This window comes from Anomaloglossus baeobatrachus, chromosome 5 (genome assembly GCF_048569485.1).
Source record: "Anomaloglossus baeobatrachus isolate aAnoBae1 chromosome 5, aAnoBae1.hap1, whole genome shotgun sequence".
Classification (NCBI taxonomy): Eukaryota; Metazoa; Chordata; class Amphibia; order Anura; family Aromobatidae; genus Anomaloglossus; species Anomaloglossus baeobatrachus.
Window position 1 is genome coordinate 106,558,304 of NC_134357.1, and position 20,240 is coordinate 106,578,543.

General features: G+C 51.4%; 1 protein-coding gene across 1 annotated transcript in view; it reads right to left on the reverse strand.

Annotated features, from left to right (window-relative positions):
- LOC142310915 (C-signal-like) overlaps nt 1-15,159 on the reverse strand; it is a 65,733-nt gene extending 50,574 nt beyond the window's left edge. The window contains exon 1 of the mRNA XM_075348746.1: nt 14,795-15,159. Coding sequence (XP_075204861.1) covers nt 14,795-15,121 — 327 coding nt within the window. The 5' untranslated portion in view covers nt 15,122-15,159. The remainder of the gene's footprint in view (nt 1-14,794) is intronic.
- Between the last annotated feature and the right edge of the window lie 5,081 nt (nt 15,160-20,240).

The following is a 20,240-nucleotide window of genomic DNA, read 5'->3' on the forward strand; positions in this document are numbered from 1 at the left end:
TTACACACGCTAGTAAAATCATTAATTTATTCAGAAATAGCATCGCACTTGCGTTGCACTCGCACCTAACGTGAACTAAAATCAGCCGAGTTTTTTTCAGCCCAGTCGGACCGATTTTACTCGCATAGATGTGTTTCCACCCTTTGCCAGATGTTTCTGTATAGGACCGGGCCTCGCCCACTCTCCTGGTCTTATAGGCCCAGCACACCTGCAGCAGGAAATTACATAGGGCTGTGCTGGGTATATAAGACTGGCCTTTCCATGTGGGTGGGGCCTGATCAACGTGTCTTGAAGCTTAAGGCTGCTTTACACGGTACGACCGATTGTGCAATTTCACAATCGATCGTACCCGCCCCCGTCCTTTTTGCGTCACGGGCAAATCGCTGCCCGTGTCGCACAAAGTCAGTAACCCCCGTCACACATACTTACCTCTCGTGCGACCTCGCTGTGGGCGGCGAACGTCCACTTCCTGGAGTGGGAGGGACGTTTGGCGTCACAGCGACGTCACACGGCCGCCTGCCAATGGAAGCGGAGGGGCGGAGATGAGCGGGACGTAAATATCCCGCCCACCTCCTTCCTTCACATAGCCGGCTGCGGCCGCGTGATGCAGGTGAGCTGCTGTTCATCGTTCCCGGGGTGTCACACGGAGCGGCGTGTGCTACCCCGGAAACGATGAACTACTAAATTAAACGATATTATGGAACCTAGCGAGCAGTACACGACTCACGATTTGTGAGCGATACTGCGTCGCTAGGAGGTGTCACACAGGCCGGCATCGCCAGCGATGCCGGATGTGCGTCACAAAAACCGTGACCCCGACGATCTATCGCACGATAGATCTTCTGGTGTAAAGCAGCCTTTAGTCTTGAAAGCTAGGTGCTCAGGTCCCCTTGTGCCGTGTCCTGTTACCTGTACTACTGCTTGTCATTACTACCCGGCACATGTACCAGTATTCCGTACTGTCTTAAGGAACTCCGTGATCCCGGTGACTTTGTTCTTCCCATCCCCTGTGGGACGCTGTCCCCGTCCCGGCCACGCTAGTGCTCCGGCTACCGTGTACCCAGGCCTCCGGTGGGGTGCATGGTCAAGTGGATCCACCTCCTGGACCTTACACTACTCTCCTTAATATACCCCACATGCTGCTGCTCTCCTTAATATACCCACACTGCCATTGTCATTAATATACCCCCATGCAGCCACTCTAATTAATATACCCTCATGCTGCCACTCTCCTTAATATACCCCCACACTGCCACTCTCCTTAATATACCCCCACACTGCCACTCTCCCTAATATACCCCCACAGTGCTACTCTCCTTAATATCATAATATACCCCCACACTGCCCCTCTTATACCCCGATACTTCCACTCTCCTTAATATACCCCATGCTGCCACTCATTAATATACCCCCCACGCCACTCTCCTTAATATCCCCCCAAGCTGCCACTCATTAAAATACCCCCATGCTGCCAGTCTCATTAATATACACCTCCCACACTGCCTCTGCAAAATATTTCCACACCACAGTGCCCTTTTGTAAAATATCCTCCCTACACACACACACACACACACACACACAGCTCACTCTGAATAAAGTACTCACCCCACTACCTCTCAGAAAGCTGTGTCCCTTTCACGATTGTTCTCCCCTTCTCCAGTACAGTTCATCTTCCGCTCCTTTATGGAGCGCTCACCACTGCCCGACGTGTCTCTGTGGCGCCGGCAGCAGTATGATGACGTCAGCAAGGTGGTGATCTCATCACGCTGATGCATGTCAGAGCCCAGACCAGAGCTACACTGTTCAAATATATTTATGGCTGAGAGATGTAAATACATTTGATCAGGAAGGAGAGAGCTGCAGTCACCATCACTCTCCTCAGCAGTGTGTATGCCGGGCGCAGAATCGCAGAGCAGGGCCGACACAGCACAGTGCACACTGCGGAGGAGAGTGGCTGTGACTGAAGATTGAGCTGCCACTACAGGCACCAGTCCACTACAGGCACCGGCCCTTCTGGTATTTGCCAGAATTGCCCTATGGCCAGTCCGGCCCTGGTGTGGCTTGATAAAGGCAGGTCACAGCCGAAATGTCGCCACACCATATGGGCTCATAAAGTCAACTTTTTTCATTCATTTTTGGAGTGCTGCTATCCTTTTTTTCATTTATATTGTTGCCAATGGGATTTAAGGTCTGTTTATCGGGTGGAACGCTATTTTTCTCATTTATGTCTATCTACCTACCTACCTATCTACCGTAACTATGTATCTATCTACCGTATCTATCTATCTACTCAATAGAGTTATTACAGTATGTAAAAGATTGTTAAAATCGCATTACATGCAGATGTCGTACGCATGCTAGATGAGAAAAAATATTACTTATATGCTAGTGGCAGCGAGGTCTAAAAGTAGTGAGAAACTGCAAAAATGCTGAAAAAACTAACAAAATATTTGTGCTGTGTTTTTCGGGAGTACAACTAACTTTATTGACATGTACTGTAGACAAATCACACATGTATCCACGTAAAAAAAACTCAGCAAAAAAACTGTAGCTGTTTCCTGTGTTCTTTACACAGTGTTTACACAACCAAGATTGAATGTTTTGGCTGCAGAAAAAATGCTGCAAAACGGAACATATGAAAGTGCCCACTCATCATAAGGCCGGGGCCACACGGGGAGTACTGTGATCCCCTCGCATGACACTCAGCTCACGCTGGCAGTACAGCAGAGCTGAGTGTCATGCGACTGAGGGCCGATCGTGCGAGCGGACCTCAGCTGCGGGACGCGGGCTGGCACTGAGGAGTGGCTGGCCGGCATAGAGAAGGGGAGGGAGGGATTTCTCTCTCTCCTCCGTAGCCGGCTATTGCCATTCTCGCCCTGCACTTGTGGTACATCGGTGTACCGCGAGTGCAGTGCAATTTTTCTCTTGCCCCATACACTTGAATGGGTGCGAGAGAAAACAGGATCACATTACAGTCACAGCATGCGGCGATTGTTTTCTCGGTCCAATTAGGGCTCAGAAAATAATCGCTCATGGGTGCTGACATATAGGCTAATATTGGTCCGAGTGGAATGCAATTTTTTATCGCACTCCACTTGCACTGATTTTCATGCCGCGTGGCTTAGCCCTATCTGCCAGACTGTTGGTAGAGCTGTGGCCAAAAACTTCATTACTAGGACACCAATATGCAACAAAGTATTTTTCCAGAAAAAAAAGACTGCTTGTCACCCTGAGATTGTTTTTTTTGGCTTTATTTGTCCTATGTTTTCCTAGGAAGCTGAATACAATGATACCTTAATATTTGTATTCCGATGTCTTATTCCAGAGGAATCAACATTTTATGTAAAGATCTATGGGCCGGACACTAATTTACAGAATCTGCCTCCTGTCTCTCTGCAGAGAGCTAGATTTCAGGGATGTGTCACTTACTGGACGGATGGTTGTAATTTTGATGGAATTCCAGTTTTCTCTGTCCTGGATGTAGCAGTGAATGCTAAGCCCTGTATAATCCTGCCCACAGCCCTGATTGGCAGCTTCCTGTCAACACTATAAGCCGTCAATCAGTGGTTGAGGAGGGGTTACACAGATTGTCTAACAATGGAGAAAACCCTCTAACTTTTATTAATTATTTAAAATCATTCCAAGAAAAATTGTAAAAAGCAGAGGCAAAATTTTGGAGTTATATATGTATACTCTGTGTGCACAATTATTAGGCAAATGAGTATTTTGATCACATGATACTTTTTATACATGTTGTCCTACTCCAAGCTGTATAGGCTTGAGAGCCAATTACCAATTGAGTAAATCAGGTGATGTGCATCTCTGTAATGAGGAGGGGTGCGGTGTAATGACATCAACACCCTGTATAAGGTGTGCTTAATTATTAGGCAACTTCCTTTCTTTTGGCAAAATGGGTCAGAAGAGAGATTTGACGGGCTCTGAAAAGTCCAAAATTGGGAGATGTCTTGCAGAGGGATGCAGCAGTCTTGAAATTGCTAAACTTTTGAAGTGTAATCACCGAACAATTAAGCGTTTCATGCCAACTAGCAAACAGGGTCGCAAGAAGCGTGTTGGGCAAAAAGGCGCAAAATAACTGCCCATGAATTGAGGAAAATCAAGCGTGAAGCTGCCAAGATGCCATTTGCCACCAGTTTGGCCATATTTCAGCGCTGTAATGTTACTGGAGTATCAAAAAGCACAAGGTGTGCCATACTCAGGGACATGGCCAAAGTAAGGAAGGCTGAAAAACGAACACCTTTGAACAAGAAATGTGCCGCCCCCGTGCCAGCAGCCGACACTGCTCGGATCCGGACCCGCTGTGTGGCTCGAGGGATCCTCCGGACCCGGGGGTCTTGCGGACACGCCGAATAAAGAGGGGGACGTATTGGTACGGCCTTGACCGTATTTGGTTCGTGACGCCACCCACGGTGTGTGGTGAAGTATGGCACCACCGCTGCGGTTATGGGAGACCCGGGGAGATGTGATGGCAGCTGGATGTTAACCCCTCCGTGGGTAGGGATGGATGCCCCGGGGCCCAGTGTCTTTATGCTGAGGATTGGGAGTGCAGGGGCCGGCGCACCCGTCCAGGCCGGGGATGTTGCTCACAGTGGAATAAAGCACACGAGTCCTGTGGTAAACCAAAGTGATGGTGGCCGGCTGCCGCAAACGGGTGTATCTGGTCCCACACCCGGGGTTTGGTAGTCAAAGTATCTCTCCTCTGCACTGTTTCTGTAGATGGGACTGCCCGGTGTAAAACGCAGGAGTCCGCTCCCAGTCCTTTAGTTGGGAGACGTGCCCGTCTGACGCTGACCCTTGGGATCTACGGGCCCTGGCAGTTGCCCTCTCCCACTCGGTGGGTGGTTGTCTACTTTTCGGGACTTAGGTTGGGACAGGACCTATAATCCTGCCCTCAATTGGTTAATTAGCTAGGCCGTTGGTGCCGGTCCTGGCTTCAGGGTCCAAGTACCTCCTTCTGTGCACATGGTTTCTGTGGATGGGCCACAGGCTGGATCAGTAAAGGGCAGAGAGCTCCACTCCGACTCAGACGTCAGCAAGGTGGAGGTGGGGTACTGGTATCTGCTGGTATCATCAAAGATGAACTTGTCGAACCTTTTCGGCTTGAGGATGGAGTGAAGCTCAACTCCTAGACCTACTGCCAGTTTCTGGAAGACAACTTCTTCATGCAGCGGTACAGGAAGAAGTCGGCATCGTTCAAGAAAAACATGATTTTCATACAGGACAATGCTCCATCACATGCATCCAACTACTCCACAGCGTGGCTGGCCAGTAAAGGTCTAAAAGATGAAAAAATAATGACATGAACCCCTTGTTCACCTGATCTGAACCCCATAGATAACCTGTGGTCCCTCATAAAATGTAAGATTTACAGGGAGGGAAGATTGCACACCTCTCGGAACAGTGTCTGGGAGGCTGTGGTGGCTGCTGCACGCAATGTTGATCGTAAACAGATCAAGCAACTGACAGAATCAATGGATGGTAGGCTGCTGAGTGTCATCATAAAGAAAGGTGGCTATATTGGTCACTCATTTTTTGGGGTTTTGTTTTTGCATGTCAGAAATGTTTATTTCTAAATTTTGTGCAGTTATATTGGTTTACCTGGTGAAAATAAACAAGTGAGATGGGAATATATTTGGTTTTTATTAAGTTTCCTAATAATTCTGCACAGTAATAGTTACCTGCAAAAAAACAGATATCCTCCTAAAGCGGGCTTTACACGCTATGACATCGCTATCAATTGCTAGCGATGTCGAGCGCGAAAGCACCCGCCCCCGTCGTGAATGTGATATCGTGTGATCGCTGCCGTAGCGAACATTATCGCTACAGCAGCGTCACACGCACATACCTGCTCTGTGACGTCGCTGTGACCGGCGAACCGCCTCCTTTGTAAGGGGGCGGTTCGTTCAGCGTCACAGCGACGTCACAGCAGCGGAGTATAATAGGAGAAGTAGTCCTGGGGGGAGAGGAGTATAATAGGAGGAGTAGTCCTGGGGAGAGAGAAGTATAATAGGAGTAGTAGTCCTGGGGGGAGAGGAGGATAATAGTGTGGCGCCCTGGACTAGCCAGGTCGTCACAAGTACTGCAACACACACCCCCACCCCGAGACAGGCACATCAGCCAGACACAAAATCCTTGTTGCCTCCCTCCACTCCACACTAACAAATTCCCTCGTCACCAATTTATTAACCCCAACAAAGCCCTCCATGTCCGCTGGATCCAGTGGTGGCCGTGATTAACCTCAGTGACAGCTCAGCTGATCTCGCTACTCACCTCATTTGCTGCGTGGAGCTGACAGGAGCGGCGGTGTATTCTGCTGCTCCTGTCACCTTCATGCAGCAGAGCTGGATGCGATGCTGGAGGTACGTGGATTACGCCGGACATGGAGGGCTTTGTTGGGGTTAATAAATTGGTGACGAGGGAATTTGTTAGTGTTTTTTATTTCTAATAAAGGATTTTTCCGGTGTGACTGTTTTTTAACTGTAACCTACAGATTAATCATGGAAGGTATCTCGGGGAGACGCCTGACATGATTAATCTAGGATTTAGTGGCAGCTATGTGCTGCCATTAACTCCTTATTACCCCGATTGCCAACGCACCAGAGCCATTCGGGAAGAGCCGGGTAGAGTCCCAGAAGAGTCGCATCTAATGGATGTGGCCATACTGGGCGGCTGCTGGTTGATATTGTTAGGCTGGGGGGCTCCCATAACGTGGAGCTCCCCATCCTGAGAATACCAGCCTTCAGCCGTGTGACTTTACCCTGGCTGGTATCAAAATGGGGGGGGACCGCACGTCATTTTTTTTTAATTACGGTATTTGTTTATTATTACTGCACAGTATAGTCCCGCCCCCGGCGGCTGTGATTGGTTGCAGTGAGACAGCTGTCAATCAGCGTGGGGGAGTGTCTAACTGCAACCAATCATAGGCACCGGTGGGCGGGGAAAGCAGGGTATACGAGATTGTTTAATGAGCGGCCGGCTTTTTCAAAATAGTAAAAGCCGCCGGAGTTTAGAGAACAGCCGTGCAGCGCCGCGCCGGTGATCGGTAAGTATGAGAAAGGGGGGAGACTGACCGACAGACAGCGAGAGAGGGACAGACAAGACAGAGAGAGAACGACAGACAGACAGAGAGACCGACCGACGGACTGAGGGAGATTAACCGACATAGACAGGAAAAGAAAGAATGACCGACATCGCTAGAAAAAAGCACAAAACGTACACGGAGCATACAGAGATGCATACGTGTCACGTATTGTGCGCACATAACCATTGACTTTCATGGTGTCCGCGTGTGCGTGTTCCGTGCAGAAAACGGACATGCTTCCGTGCAAAACGTAAACACATACGGATCACGGACACACGGACATTATGAAATAACGCACGTGTACCCTCAAACATAGCATAACATTGGTGCACCGGTACATACGGAAACGGACCAAACACGCACGTGTTTCACAGACGTGTGAAGGGGGCCTTAGAGACTGGAAGAAGAATGGATCAAAATCACACCAGAGCAGTGTGAGAGACTAGTGATGTCCTGTGGCTGCAGATTTTCTGAAGTCATTCAAAGCAAAGGCCTGTCCATGTCCTACAGATTGGTGACTGTTGTTACCTTCAGAAAATGTACTTATAATCTTTGTCTGCTACAGACATTGCTGTTTTCTTATTATAATCATCACGTTTCGGGCAAAATAAATGTTTAATGTTGATAAACTTTGGATCTTTTGTAAAACCCTGTTCTAGTGGCATGGTGCACTCCTTACAAAAAAATAACTTCAAAAGTTGAACAATGTAGATGTCACGCTCCCCGGGTCCCCTGCTCTGCTCCCCGGCTCACCTGCCACGCTCCCCGGCTTCCCTGCTCGGCCCTCCGGTTCTTCTGCCCGGTCTCCGCCGCTCCCTAGTTCCCAGCCTCCATCGCCTGCGCTTCCCAGGCGTCCTGGTCCCCGCTCCCGGCGCCCGTCGGCTTCCCAGCCCCAGCCCGGCTCTGCTGCGTCCTCCTCTCCGCTTCCTGTCCTGGCTTCTGGCACCCGGGCCTCGCGCATGCGCGTTAGGGCGCGCGCGCGGTCATTGACCCTTTCTTAAAGGGCCAGCGACCACTAACAGGAAATTGAGCGCACAGGTACAGGGTATAAAGGGGTTTAGTGTCCAAGTGGGCGGGGCCTGATCTTCGTGTTTTCCAAGCTAGGAGTCAGGTCTCCTTGTGTTCCTGTGAGATACTCACCTCTCTCTCTTCTAGAGCCGATCCTGCCTCGCCATCCGGTCCTGCCGAATCCCGAACGCTGCCTATCTGCCATCCTGACAGTCCGTTCCATCTCTGATCCCTGTGGTGACACGTCTGCTCGCTCCATCGGTTCCGGACTCCGCCTGACAACATCTCGGCTTCCGAACCTGAGCTCCGTCACCCGGACTACCGTCAGTGACTCCGTAGTCCCAGGGACTTCTCCATTCCGCTCCTGTGCACGGACTGTCCAGCTACCTGTAGTACTTCAGCTCCCGGACCCCTTACCACCATCAAGGAGTTCGGCCCAGTGGATCCACCTCCAGGGTCTGCCCGTCCATCTGGCCCTAACAGTAAGATCAGGCCATGGATCCCGCTGAGGCACTAGCAGCCCAGCTAGGCACCTTGCAGGAGGAACTTTCACGCCAGCGTGAGACGCAGACCCGTATGCTGTAATTCATGTCTTCTGTGGACGCCCGCCTGAACACGCTACAAGCGGCCGTTACACCTTCAGCAACGGGCTTCCACTAGACAATCCACGGCTCCAGTCCCCATGGCGGCCTCTTCGGATGCTTCCAGACTTCGTTTGGCCTCACCACCCCGGTACGCCGGAGATCCCAAGACCTGCAGGGGTTTCTTAAACCAATGCTCCCTCCATTTCACGCAGCTGCCGCATTTGTTTGCCTCCGACCAAGCCAAGGTCGCGTTCATCATGTCCCATCTAGAGGGTGAGGCACTGGCGTGGATGAACCCCTTGTGGGAAAGGGACGATCCTGTAACCACGAACATCCAGGAGTTCCTGCAGGCATTTCGTGGCACCTTTGACGAGCCCGGACGCGCCTCCGCGTCTGCCTCTTCTCTTCTACGGTTACGTCAGGGGACTCTGACGGTGGGTCAATATGCCATCCGTTTTCGCACCTTGGCTTCAGAACTCGGGTGGAACAACGAGGCCCTAACCGCCGCCTTCTGGGAAGGACTCTCGGGGCGAATTAAAGATGAGCTGGCTGGTCGTGACGTACCGTCCACCCTGGATGCCCTGATTACCCTAGCGACTCGAGTGGACATTCGCTTTCAGGAGCGATCCAAGGAGGTGTCCCGTGAGAGACGTCCGGTACGGCATTCCTCTCCTCCACAGAGACCCGCCGTACTTCAGTCACCGGCATCTGGTGTCTCCGTCCATGAGCCTATGCAGGTCGACCGTGTGCGGCAGTCTGAACAACGCCGAGCAGAGCGGCTCGCCAAGGGCCTCTGCTTCTACTGCGGCGACGGCACACACCTGCTACGCTCCTGTCCAGACAGGCCGGGAAACTCCAAAGCCTAGGGTTGGTAGGAGAGGCCACCCTAGGTGCTGGGACTCTCTCAGACCCGGTCACGTGGACCGTTCAAGTGTCAACGGGAGAGACGCGGTTCACGGCTGAGGCGTACCTCGATTCTGGGGCAGCAGGCAATTTCATCCAGCAGGCTACGGTGGACAAGTACCAGGTACCTGTTACTCCGCTCGAAAAAACCCTCGTGATTGCCTCTGTGGATGGGAGACCCCTCTCTGACACCATCTCCTGGATCACCAGGCCGGTCGAACTGCGTATCGGTGCCCTGCACACCGAGAACATCGCTCTCTACGTCCTCCCACACATGTCCCACCAAGTCCTGCTGGGACTGCCCTGGTTACGGACACACGAACCATCAGTCAGCTGGGGCACTGGAGAAATCACCCGATGGGGCTCTTCTTGCCATGAGAATTGTCTGAAGACTATACAACCCATCCGACGACCTCCGGCTCCAGAATCCCTACCCGGACTACCCTCGGCCTATTGGTCCTTCGCGGATGTCTTCGACAAAAAGGAATCAGAGGTACTTCCGCCACATCGTCCATACGATTGTGCCATCGACCTGCTCCCGGGAACCACACCACCTCGGGGACGGATATATCCGCTGTCTCCTGCCGAAACGAGGGCCATGTCTACTTACATCACAGAGAGCCTGGCAAGGGGATTCATTCGGAGATCCTCCTCTCCTGCTGGAGCGGGCTTCTTCTTCGTTAAGAAGAAAGAAGGTGACCTTCGCCCATGCATTGACTACCGGGGATTAAACCAAATCACCGTGAAGAACAAGTACCCCCTGCCGCTTATCCCCGAATTGTTTGATCGGCTTAGAGGAGCTCGTGTGTTCACCAAGTTGGATCTTCGGGGTGCCTACAACCTGGTCCGCATCCGCTCTGGGGACGAATGGAAGACCGCGTTCAATACTCGCGATGGGCACTATGAATACTGTGTGATGCCCTTCGGCCTGTGTAACGCACCAGCAGTCTTTCAGGAATTGGTGAACGACGTGTTCCGGGACCTTCTGTACGTTTGTGTGGTGGTGTATCTAGATGACATCCTGGTCTTCTCTCCAGACCTCCAGACCCACAGAGAGAACGTGCAGCTGGTACTACGACGGCTGAGGGAGAATCGTCTGTACGCCAAGTATGAGAAGTGTGTCTTCGAGCAGTCGTCTCTTCCCTTCCTGGGTTACGTCATCTCCGAGACCGGACTGCAGATGGATCCGAAAAAGGTCTCTTCCATTCTCACCTGGCCTCCTCCTTCTAGACTAAAGGCAATCCAACGCTTTCTGGGATTCGCCAACTATTACCGCCAGTTCATCCCTCACTTCTCTGCTCTGACTGCCCCTCTCTCCGCCTTGACCAAGAAGGGGGCTAATCCAAAGGACTGGTCACCTGCGGTCGACGCCGCGTTTAGCTCTCTGAAGCGGGCATTTGCCTCCTCTCCTGTGCTCCACCGTCCGGAGTTAAACTGTCAGTTCACCCTGGAGGTGGATGCCTCCTCCTCGGGAGCCGGAGCAGTGCTCATGCAGAAGTCCTCCTCCGGGAAGATGGTGACTTGCGGTTTCTTCTCCAAGAGCTTCTCAGCACCTGAACGCAATTACACCATCGGGGACCGAGAACTCTTGGCAGTCAAACTGGCGCTGGAAGAATGGCGCTACCTTCTGGAAGGAGCAGTGTACCCCGTCATTATTTACACGGACCACAAGAACCTGGAATACCTGCGGTCTGCTCAGCGACTGAACCCACGGCAAGCCAGGTGGTCCTTGTTCTTTGCCAGATTTGACTTCCAGCTCCATTTCCGACCCGCGGACAAAAACGTACGCGCAGATGCCTTGTCCAGGTCATTCATGCCCGTGGAGCAGGAAGAGGAGACATCTCAGCCTATCATCTGTCCTAGTAAGATCATTCCGGTGACTCCTGTCACTCTGGCTCACATACCACCCGGGAAGACCTATGTTCCTGAGACTGACAGGCAAAAAGTCTTGCACTGGGGCCATGCCTCGAAAATAGCCGGTCATGCTGGCCAGAAGAGAACATGGAGTACAGTTGTACGTCATTACTGGTGGCCATCTCTTCGCAAGGACGTCACTTCTTTTGTCTCAGCCTGCTCCTCTTGTGCCAGGAATAAGACGCCCAAACATCTGCCATATGGCCGTCTCCTGCCTCTACCTATACCCTCTGTACCATGGCAACACATTGCGATGGACTTCATTACGGACTTGCCATTATCCTCCGGACACACGGTTATATGGGTCGTGGTGGATCGATTCTCTAAAATGGCTCATTTCGTCCCTATGGCTGGACTGCCCTCTGCCCAGGAACTCGCGGACGCTTATATACAACACATCTTCCGCTTGCATGGCTTTCCATCCCACATTGTGTCCGACAGAGGAACTCAGTTCACCTCCCGCTTCTGGAGGGCTCTCTGCAAACATCTGGGAGTGACTCTGGACTTTTCTTCAGCCTACCATCCCCAGTCGAACGGCCAAGTGGAACGGGTCAATCAGATCTTGACCTCCTTCTTACGTCACTACATCAACGCCCATCATGACGACTGGTCCACGCTTCTTCCTTGGGCTGAATTCTCCCATAACCACCACGTCAGTGAGTCCTCCTCCAGCTCTCCCTTCCATGTCGTGTACGGACTTCAGCCATCCGTCCCATTGCCTATATCCTCTTCCTCGGATGTCCCTGCTGCTGATGCTGTAGCCCGTGACTTTGCAACCATTTGGGACTCTGTTAAGGCGTCCCTTGGACGTGCTTCACTGCGGATGAAGAGACACGCAGACAAGAGGCGTCTGGACCCTCCGTGTTTCTCTCCAGGAGATCTCGTCTGGCTGGCTTCCAAGTACGTCAGGTTGAAGCTACCATCCTACAAGCTGGGACCTCGCTACATCGGGCCGTTTAAAGTCCTCCGCAAGATCAATGAGGTCTCCTACAAGCTGCAGCTTCCGGCCACGATGAGGATACCCAACTCCTTCCACGTCTCCCTGCTCAAGCCGGTTGTCCTTGGTCCCTTCTCCGCTGCTGCCAGTCCGGCTCCTCCTCCTATTGCCGATGACGACATCTATGCGGTAAGGGATATCGTGGCCATGAAAACTGTACGGGGCCGACAGTTCTTCCTGGTGGACTGGGCAGGCTATGGTCCTGAGGATAGGTCCTGGGAACCTCGGGAGAATGTGGGTACTCCTTTGATCCGTGCCTTCCTGTCCCGGTTGCGGGGAGAGGGGCGTGGGGGGGGGTACTGTCACGCTCCCCGGGTCCCCTGCTCTGCTCCCCGCCTCACCTGCCACGCTCCCCGGCTTCCCTGCTCGGCCCTCCGGTTCTTCTGCCCGGTCTCCGCCGCTCCCTAGTTCCCAGCCTCCATCGCCTGCGCTTCCCAGGCGTCCTGGTCCCCGCTCCCGGCGCCCGTCGGCTTCCCAGCCCCAGCCCGGCTCTGCTGCGTCCTCCTCTCCGCTTCCTGTCCTGGCTTCTGGCACCCGGGCCTCGCGCATGCGCGTTAGGGCGCGCGCGCGGTCATTGACCCTTTCTTAAAGGGCCAGCGACCACTAACAGGAAATTGAGCGCACAGGTACAGGGTATAAAGGGGTTTAGTGTCCAAGTGGGCGGGGCCTGATCTTCGTGTTTTCCAAGCTAGGAGTCAGGTCTCCTTGTGTTCCTGTGAGATACTCACCTCTCTCTCTTCTAGAGCCGATCCTGCCTCGCCATCCAGTCCTGCCGAATCCCGAACCCCGAACGCTGCCTATCTGCCATCCTGACAGTCCGTTCCATCTCTGATCCCTGCGGTGACACGTCTGCTCGCTCCATCGGTTCCGGACTCCGCCTGACAACATCTCGGCTTCCGAACCTGAGCTCCGTCACCCGGACTACCGTCAGTGACTCCGTAGTCCCAGGGACTTCTCCATTCCGCTCCTGTGCACGGACTGTCCAGCTACCTGTAGTACTTCAGCTCCCGGACCCCTTACCACCATCAAGGAGTTCGGCCCAGTGGATCCACCTCCAGGGTCTGCCCGTCCATCTGGCCCTAACAGTAGATGACATTATTTCTGAAAAATGCAAGTGATCATACATTGTTCTCTACTTTTGGTATAGTACATAGTTAAGACACATTACTCATGAAGTAAAATAACCTGGGCAATATTTACCAAAAACACAAAAAAATGTGCAAAACATCATATACAACAAAACAAAAAAGAACCACTATAGCCGCACTCACTGGAGTCACTACGCTTGGGCTCAGGGTCAGTATCCCAATTGTTGCTCTATAAAAGTGTGGTCACAGTATGCACAACAATTATCCTATAATTCGGGATGACCCTTACCAAGGAGTTGATGTGGTCATGTTCACGTTGTGAATCTAAAATGAAGCCTAGCAAGCAAACATGTCCAGCTTGTTGTTTGATGACATGTGCTTAGTAGGGGGGATTCCCAGACATCTAGCAATCAGAGACTGACATTGGGCAGCTCAGGGATTATTTCGAGAGCTGCCAATGTTTAGATAATTTTTACGAGTCACTTGGAACAAAATTGGACAATTCTCCATGTTTTGTGGCAGACATTTGGCACACAACTCCACATGGCCACATGAACAGTCCCATAGACTATAATGGGTACAAATTCTACCCATGAAAAACATGGAGATCACTCGTAGTAGTCCAACTGAGGTCTAGTCTTAAGCGGGCTTTACACGCTACAATATATCTAACAAGATGTCGGCGGGGTCACGTTGTAAGTGACGCACATCCAGCATCGTTAGTGTTGTTGTAGCGTGTGAAACCTACATGCGACCCAGATTGAACGAAAATACGTTGATCGCATACACGTCGTTCATTTGCTAAAAATTGAACGTTCGGTTGTTCAATGTTTCTGAGGCAGCACACATCGCAGTGTGTGACACCCCGGGAATGATGAACACCGCTTACCTGCGTCCCGCCTGCAATGCTAAAGGAAGGAGGTGGGCGGGATGTTTACGTCCTGCTCATCTCCGCCCCTCTGCTTCTATTGGCCGGCCGCTGTGTGACATCTCTGTGACACCGAACGTCCCTCCCCCTTCAGCAAGTGGATGTTCGCCGCCCACAGCGAGGTCGTATGGAAGGTAAGTACGTGTGACGGGGGTTACTCGTTTGTGCGACATGGGCAACAAATTGACCGTGCCGCACATACGATGGGGCGTGTGCGATCGCATACGAGATCGCATATAAAATTGTAAGGTGTAAAGCAGCCTTTAGACTTACCTCTGCTGAGACTTCTCCAAGACTGGTTTCTCCCTTTCCGCTAGGGTGCAACATGGCGGAGGAATTTATTAAAAGGTCTAGGCACCCAAAGTTTTGTGCTACCAGCAGAGCAGTCTCTTGGATATCACTTTGTCTGGTCACATCAAGTCTCTGAATACTGAGCACATCTGGGTGCTGCTCCCTCAGGGCCTGCAGATCTGTGGCCGACTGCGGCTCTCTGCATGTTGCTATTATTTTAGTCCCACATCGAGCTGACACTAGAAACTTGCAGAACTGGAGACCGATGCCCCGGCTAGCCCCCTGGATCAGTGCTATCCCCCCTGTCATGCCCACAAGGTGGAAGGATCTCTCTGCTAGAAGGCCCCTGCTCTGCTGCTTATGAAACATGGCAAACCGTAAACTGAACCACAGCACCACCTAGTGGAAGGCACCTGAAATGTGAATCCCAGCTGAAAAACATTCATCGTTCATCTATTTAGTTACTCTTTTTGGCGCCAAATTCTTCAGAATTGCACATGTGATTCATGAATTTGGTGAAAAGTAAATGTTTTTTTTTTTCTTTCTTGTACTGTGTTTGCAACTTTTTGGTGCCAAAAGTCACATGTTTTGCAAAGTGGTGCATAAATGGTGCCAAAATACTGGCATACTCTAAAATATGCCAAGGAGGCACTGGAGTTTTGCCAAATTTTTACTTTTTAAAAAAGTCACACTTGATGAATCACACAAAATCTCACTAAGCTAATTGAGGGAACTTTGCCTAATAGAGAGGTATTACCTCAGAGACACATTTGCTTCATTACAGCAAGGGATTATTACCCCCTAAACTACATATGACTTACTGGCTGGGACTGGATGGCAAATTCACTTCTATCCTGCAGTGATCTAACAGGTAGTTGTAACTTTAGCTGCAGCCACTTCCTTCTGCTATAAATATCCGCTTGTCACTCCTCCCTATGTCGGCTATAGCTCATACTTATGCTGACCATGTTAAAGGAGCTTGTTACTAAATAGCTGTGGTGTCGTTTCTATTGCAGCTGCGTTGATTCCTACTGAAGACATGAAGGAGTGCTTTTTGTTGTGTATTTTCCCACCCATTAGTTTTACCTTCCTCGTGTTGTTTTATTGTAGTGGCGAGATTAGTGTCTCACTGGCCTACACTAGTCAGGTTGAGTTCAGGGCTAGTGAGGACTTAGGCACGTGATCAGCGCACAGGGGGGAAGGACTCGCCTAGGGGCATTAGGGAGTGTAGGATTCAGCCTTAGGTTGGTGCTAGGAGGTCACCTTCCAGGCCACGCACAGCCCTTCTGTGAGTGCCTGTAGGGTGCACACATTTTCTTAAAGGGCCTGTGTCCCATTACCCAGAAGTGACCTCTGAGCTCACCTGTTTCCCTAAGGTATTTAAGTCCTCTTCCCATTACAGGAGGTGCCTGAGCAATATTACATGTTAGTGCATTGCTAGTTCTCAGGTCCCTGTATTTTACTGTGTCCAGCCCTGCTATTGAGTCCTAGTTCCAGTCTTGTGTGCGTAACCTCTGTCTCATCCTAGAGCCTGCTCTCTACCACCACCTCCTCCTTGCTGCCAAGTCCGAGTTCCAACCTCCGTGCTGCCACATCCTTGCACACCAGCATCAGACATTAAGAAACTGTACCCATCCTTAAGAGATGATCTCCACTGGTACCTGATTGTCGTGCATTTAGGCCTTCTGTTGGTGCGCCACATAATCCCGGTATAGGGGTTCGCTGCTGGTTGCTCCTTCAGGGGAGTCCGATGCTCGACCCAGTGGGTCCACCCCCGGACGCTCGCCGCCCCTCGGTGACCGTAACACACTTATATGTGATAGGAATTTTAGCCTCATAAGTTTTTAATAGCTGAATATTCAAAATAATTCTAATTGTCAATTTTCATTATTTTATCTACTGATTTATGCATGTTTTTCTTTTATGCAAAGCTAAGCAATGTACTTTTCTAAAATAGATTGGGGGAAAAGAAATTCCTTATCTGCTAGCCTTGGAAAGTATCAGACATATGCGATGTGTGACTTTTTGTAGCTTTTTCCTTTCTGTGAGTGTATTATTATAAAAGTAGATGAAATTGCGGAGGAGACGGACACTCGGGCCTATTGATCCTTGAAGGTGATTTTGAGCTGTCTCTTTATATGAGAATAAAGTCTTCAACGGGAACAGATGTCTCCAGCTTGCTTGTGTCATAAATAAAAAATCCACCTATCAATATTAATGTTTTAAAAAACAACTAATAAACCTCACTGTCCATGTGCTAATTAGGGCCTGGATTGGGCGATGTTTCGCCAGACTAGTTGCCCTCTTTCCATGTTATCACGCCACTGAGGGAGTGATAACATGATTTCTATGAGCTGGCGCCACTGTCAGCTAATGGAAATCTCTTGCATGTGTGCCGCCCCCACGTCAGCAGTTGGGCTGCTCGGATCCGGATCCGTGGTGGCTCGAGGGGCATCCAGACCCGGGGGTCTCGCGGCCACACGAATGAAGGCAGGTATTTACAGGTGGTATTGTATGGAACAGTTCGTGACACCACCCGTGGTGTGTGGTAAGGTGGAGTACCACCGCTGCGGCTGGGAGTACCCGGTGGCGATGGAGTGGGCAGCCAGGTGTTTAACCCCTCCACGGGTAGGGGGAATGCCCAGGGACTCGGTGATGGTGACAGGGAGGTAAGGGTCACTTGCGAACTCACTCAGTCCAATAATGCTGACACCGACAACTGTAGTAAACCAAAGTTCTGGACACCGCTGCCGCTGAGGAGGAGCACGCCTGGGTCCCGTTTCCGTTGGTGTTGCCTGTTGATCTGTGACCTTTCCCTCGGCACCTTGTTACTCACTGGTTGGTCCCTGTAGCCTGAAACTAGTCGGGTCCCACTCCCCAGCATGGCTAACTGAGGGACCTTGCTCTCAGGGTTCACGCTTGGGATTTCTTGGACCGTATTTGTGGAAAGTCCTATCCCTCTCGTTGCGCTAGTACCCCAATTTTGGAGCGGGTGGAGAGCGGATCTTGAAGGCTCCGTTCTCGTTGGGTAAATTGTCAGGTTGCCTGAAGCTACTCCCTGACCTAGGGTCCACGTACCCCGTCGTGCACTGGTCCAAGCCCGGTGATGGTACAAGGCCGCCGGCTGTCCTCCACGACAATGTCGTGCCCCTTATCATGATCCCCTGCAACCGGGGGTCCAGCTCTTACCAGGCCGAGACCAACGTCTGCTACCTAGTACTTCCAAAGAGCCTAGTTCCTGACCTCCTCTCACCTCACTGCTCCTGACACTCCTGACACTCCTAAACCAACCCCCCAAATTGCACTCAGGCCGTCCACTGGTGTGTCTGGTGGGTGTGGTGCAGAGTGTACCTAGGATCTTGATTAGCTGGTCTTTGGCAACACCATTTGGTTAGGCACCCGTAACCAAGGAGGAGGTGGATATTGCACAGAAGGGCAGATTGCACAATACCCTGTGACAACCGGATAGGCCAGGGCGTCAGACATGCGCGCAGCTCATTTCAGCCGCATCAGTGCGCCTCAGAAGCAGGGTAGATGATTTCCGGCTCATGTTCATGTCTTCTGAACCTCCAATCATACGCAGTGCGCCTAATGAAGCCGGGAAGCCTCCACTCTGCTCCTGAGGTGTACTGGCACCAGGGCTGGTTAGGCAGGGAATTTGGGTATACAGATATGAACGCTTCTGGGTTGGAGGGCATAGGGGTCCTGACAGGTTCCCTTTAAACAAAAAATAACTATAAATGTTTGGTATCTGCGTACTCGTACTGACCTAAAGAATCATACTACCAGGTCAGCTTTACCATATTGTGATCATGGTAAATAAAAAAAAATCCAATAAACAATTGTGCAATTGCACCCCCACCCCCTTTTTTTTTTGCAACTTCACCGCACTTAGAATTTTTTTCCTATTTTCCAGTACAATACGGGGTAGAGTGAATGGTGTCGTTCAAAAGTGCAACTCATAGGCGTTGATGGGAATACTGGGAGCAACGGAATACTGGCCCCTATGGCATAATCACGGACTATTAGAGCCACAGAAGCTTTTGGGCTGGAGAATGTGGGTGGATAGGGGTGTGTACCGCCCCTGCAGCAGTCGGACTGCTCGGATCCGGGGGTTGCTGTGGCTCGAGGGTCTCCGGACCCGGGAGCTCGCGGCCACTCGAAAATAAAAAGGGGGGGAAATATATTTACAGGGGATTAGTGTTCGTGATGCCACCCGTGGTTAGCGGTAAGGGGGAGTACCGCCGCTGCCGGTGGAGTACCTGGTGGGGGGGAGATGGAGCGGGGCAGCCAGATAATGTTCCCTCTACGGGTAGGGAAAGGCCACGGGACTCTGAATGGTGGAGGTGCAGGGAAGCATGGTGCAGACCATGCAGCAGGCAGGACGCAGGGGGGGAAGCAGCGTACTCACTCAGGCCGTGTGGATGTTGGTGTGACCATTAAGTAGACTCTGACACATGAGTAAACCAAGTCTCTGGGTGCCGCTGCCTCTCTGGGGAGCTCGTCCGGGAATCCGTTCCCGTTGGTATTGCTGATGGTCCTGACCTGCCTCCATGCACTGATGTTTAGACATTTCTGAGTGACCCCTCGGCTTGAAGCTGTCGGGGTCCCACTCCCTATACTTAAATAGAGGAGCTGTGCTCTCGAAGGTTGACACTTGGGATTTCAGTGGGCCGCATCAGTTGGAAAGCCCTATCCCCCTCGTTGTGTTGGTGCCTTCGCTCTCTGAGCTCTTGGGGAAAGTTCATAAAGAGACTATCCTCCACAGGTTAATTATCAGGTTGCGTGAAGCTATTCCCTGATCTAGGGTACAGTACCCCGCCGTGCTCGGTACCGGTCCGGTTACTAGATATTCCGGTGCCGACCGTTCTCCAAAACTAAGTCTCGCACCTTTCTCCAACACCCTGCGACTCCTCCGGTCCCAGACCACCGTCTGCGACCTAGCCAAAGTCTCCCAGGGAGCTACAACTCCCCTAGCTCAAAATCAAAAATTGTCACAGCTATTCCCACTGCAGAGAGTTTACAGGACACCTAATCTATTGCATAAGATGGGGATCCGTCAGATGTCCTTTGTCCTAGGTGCGGGCGGGAAAATGCCAATCTGCTGCATATGATATGGTCCTGTGGGAATATCGAGGAATACTGGAAGGCAGTATTAGCCCTGATTGCTCATGTTTTCAGGATACGACTACAGCCAAGGCCTGTCATGTGTATTCTTGGTTGCCTGGAGTAGGGGGGTTGGACTTGAGCTCACCAGTGACGGTAAGTATTGTGCCACCGCCACGTCAGCAGTCGGGCTGCTCGGATCCGGATCCGCAGTGGCTTGAGGGATTTATGGACCTGGGGGTCGCACAGACACTCAAATAAAAGGGGACGTATATGTACGGGGATTGCTGTAGATACGTTTCACTCCATATAAATAAACAAC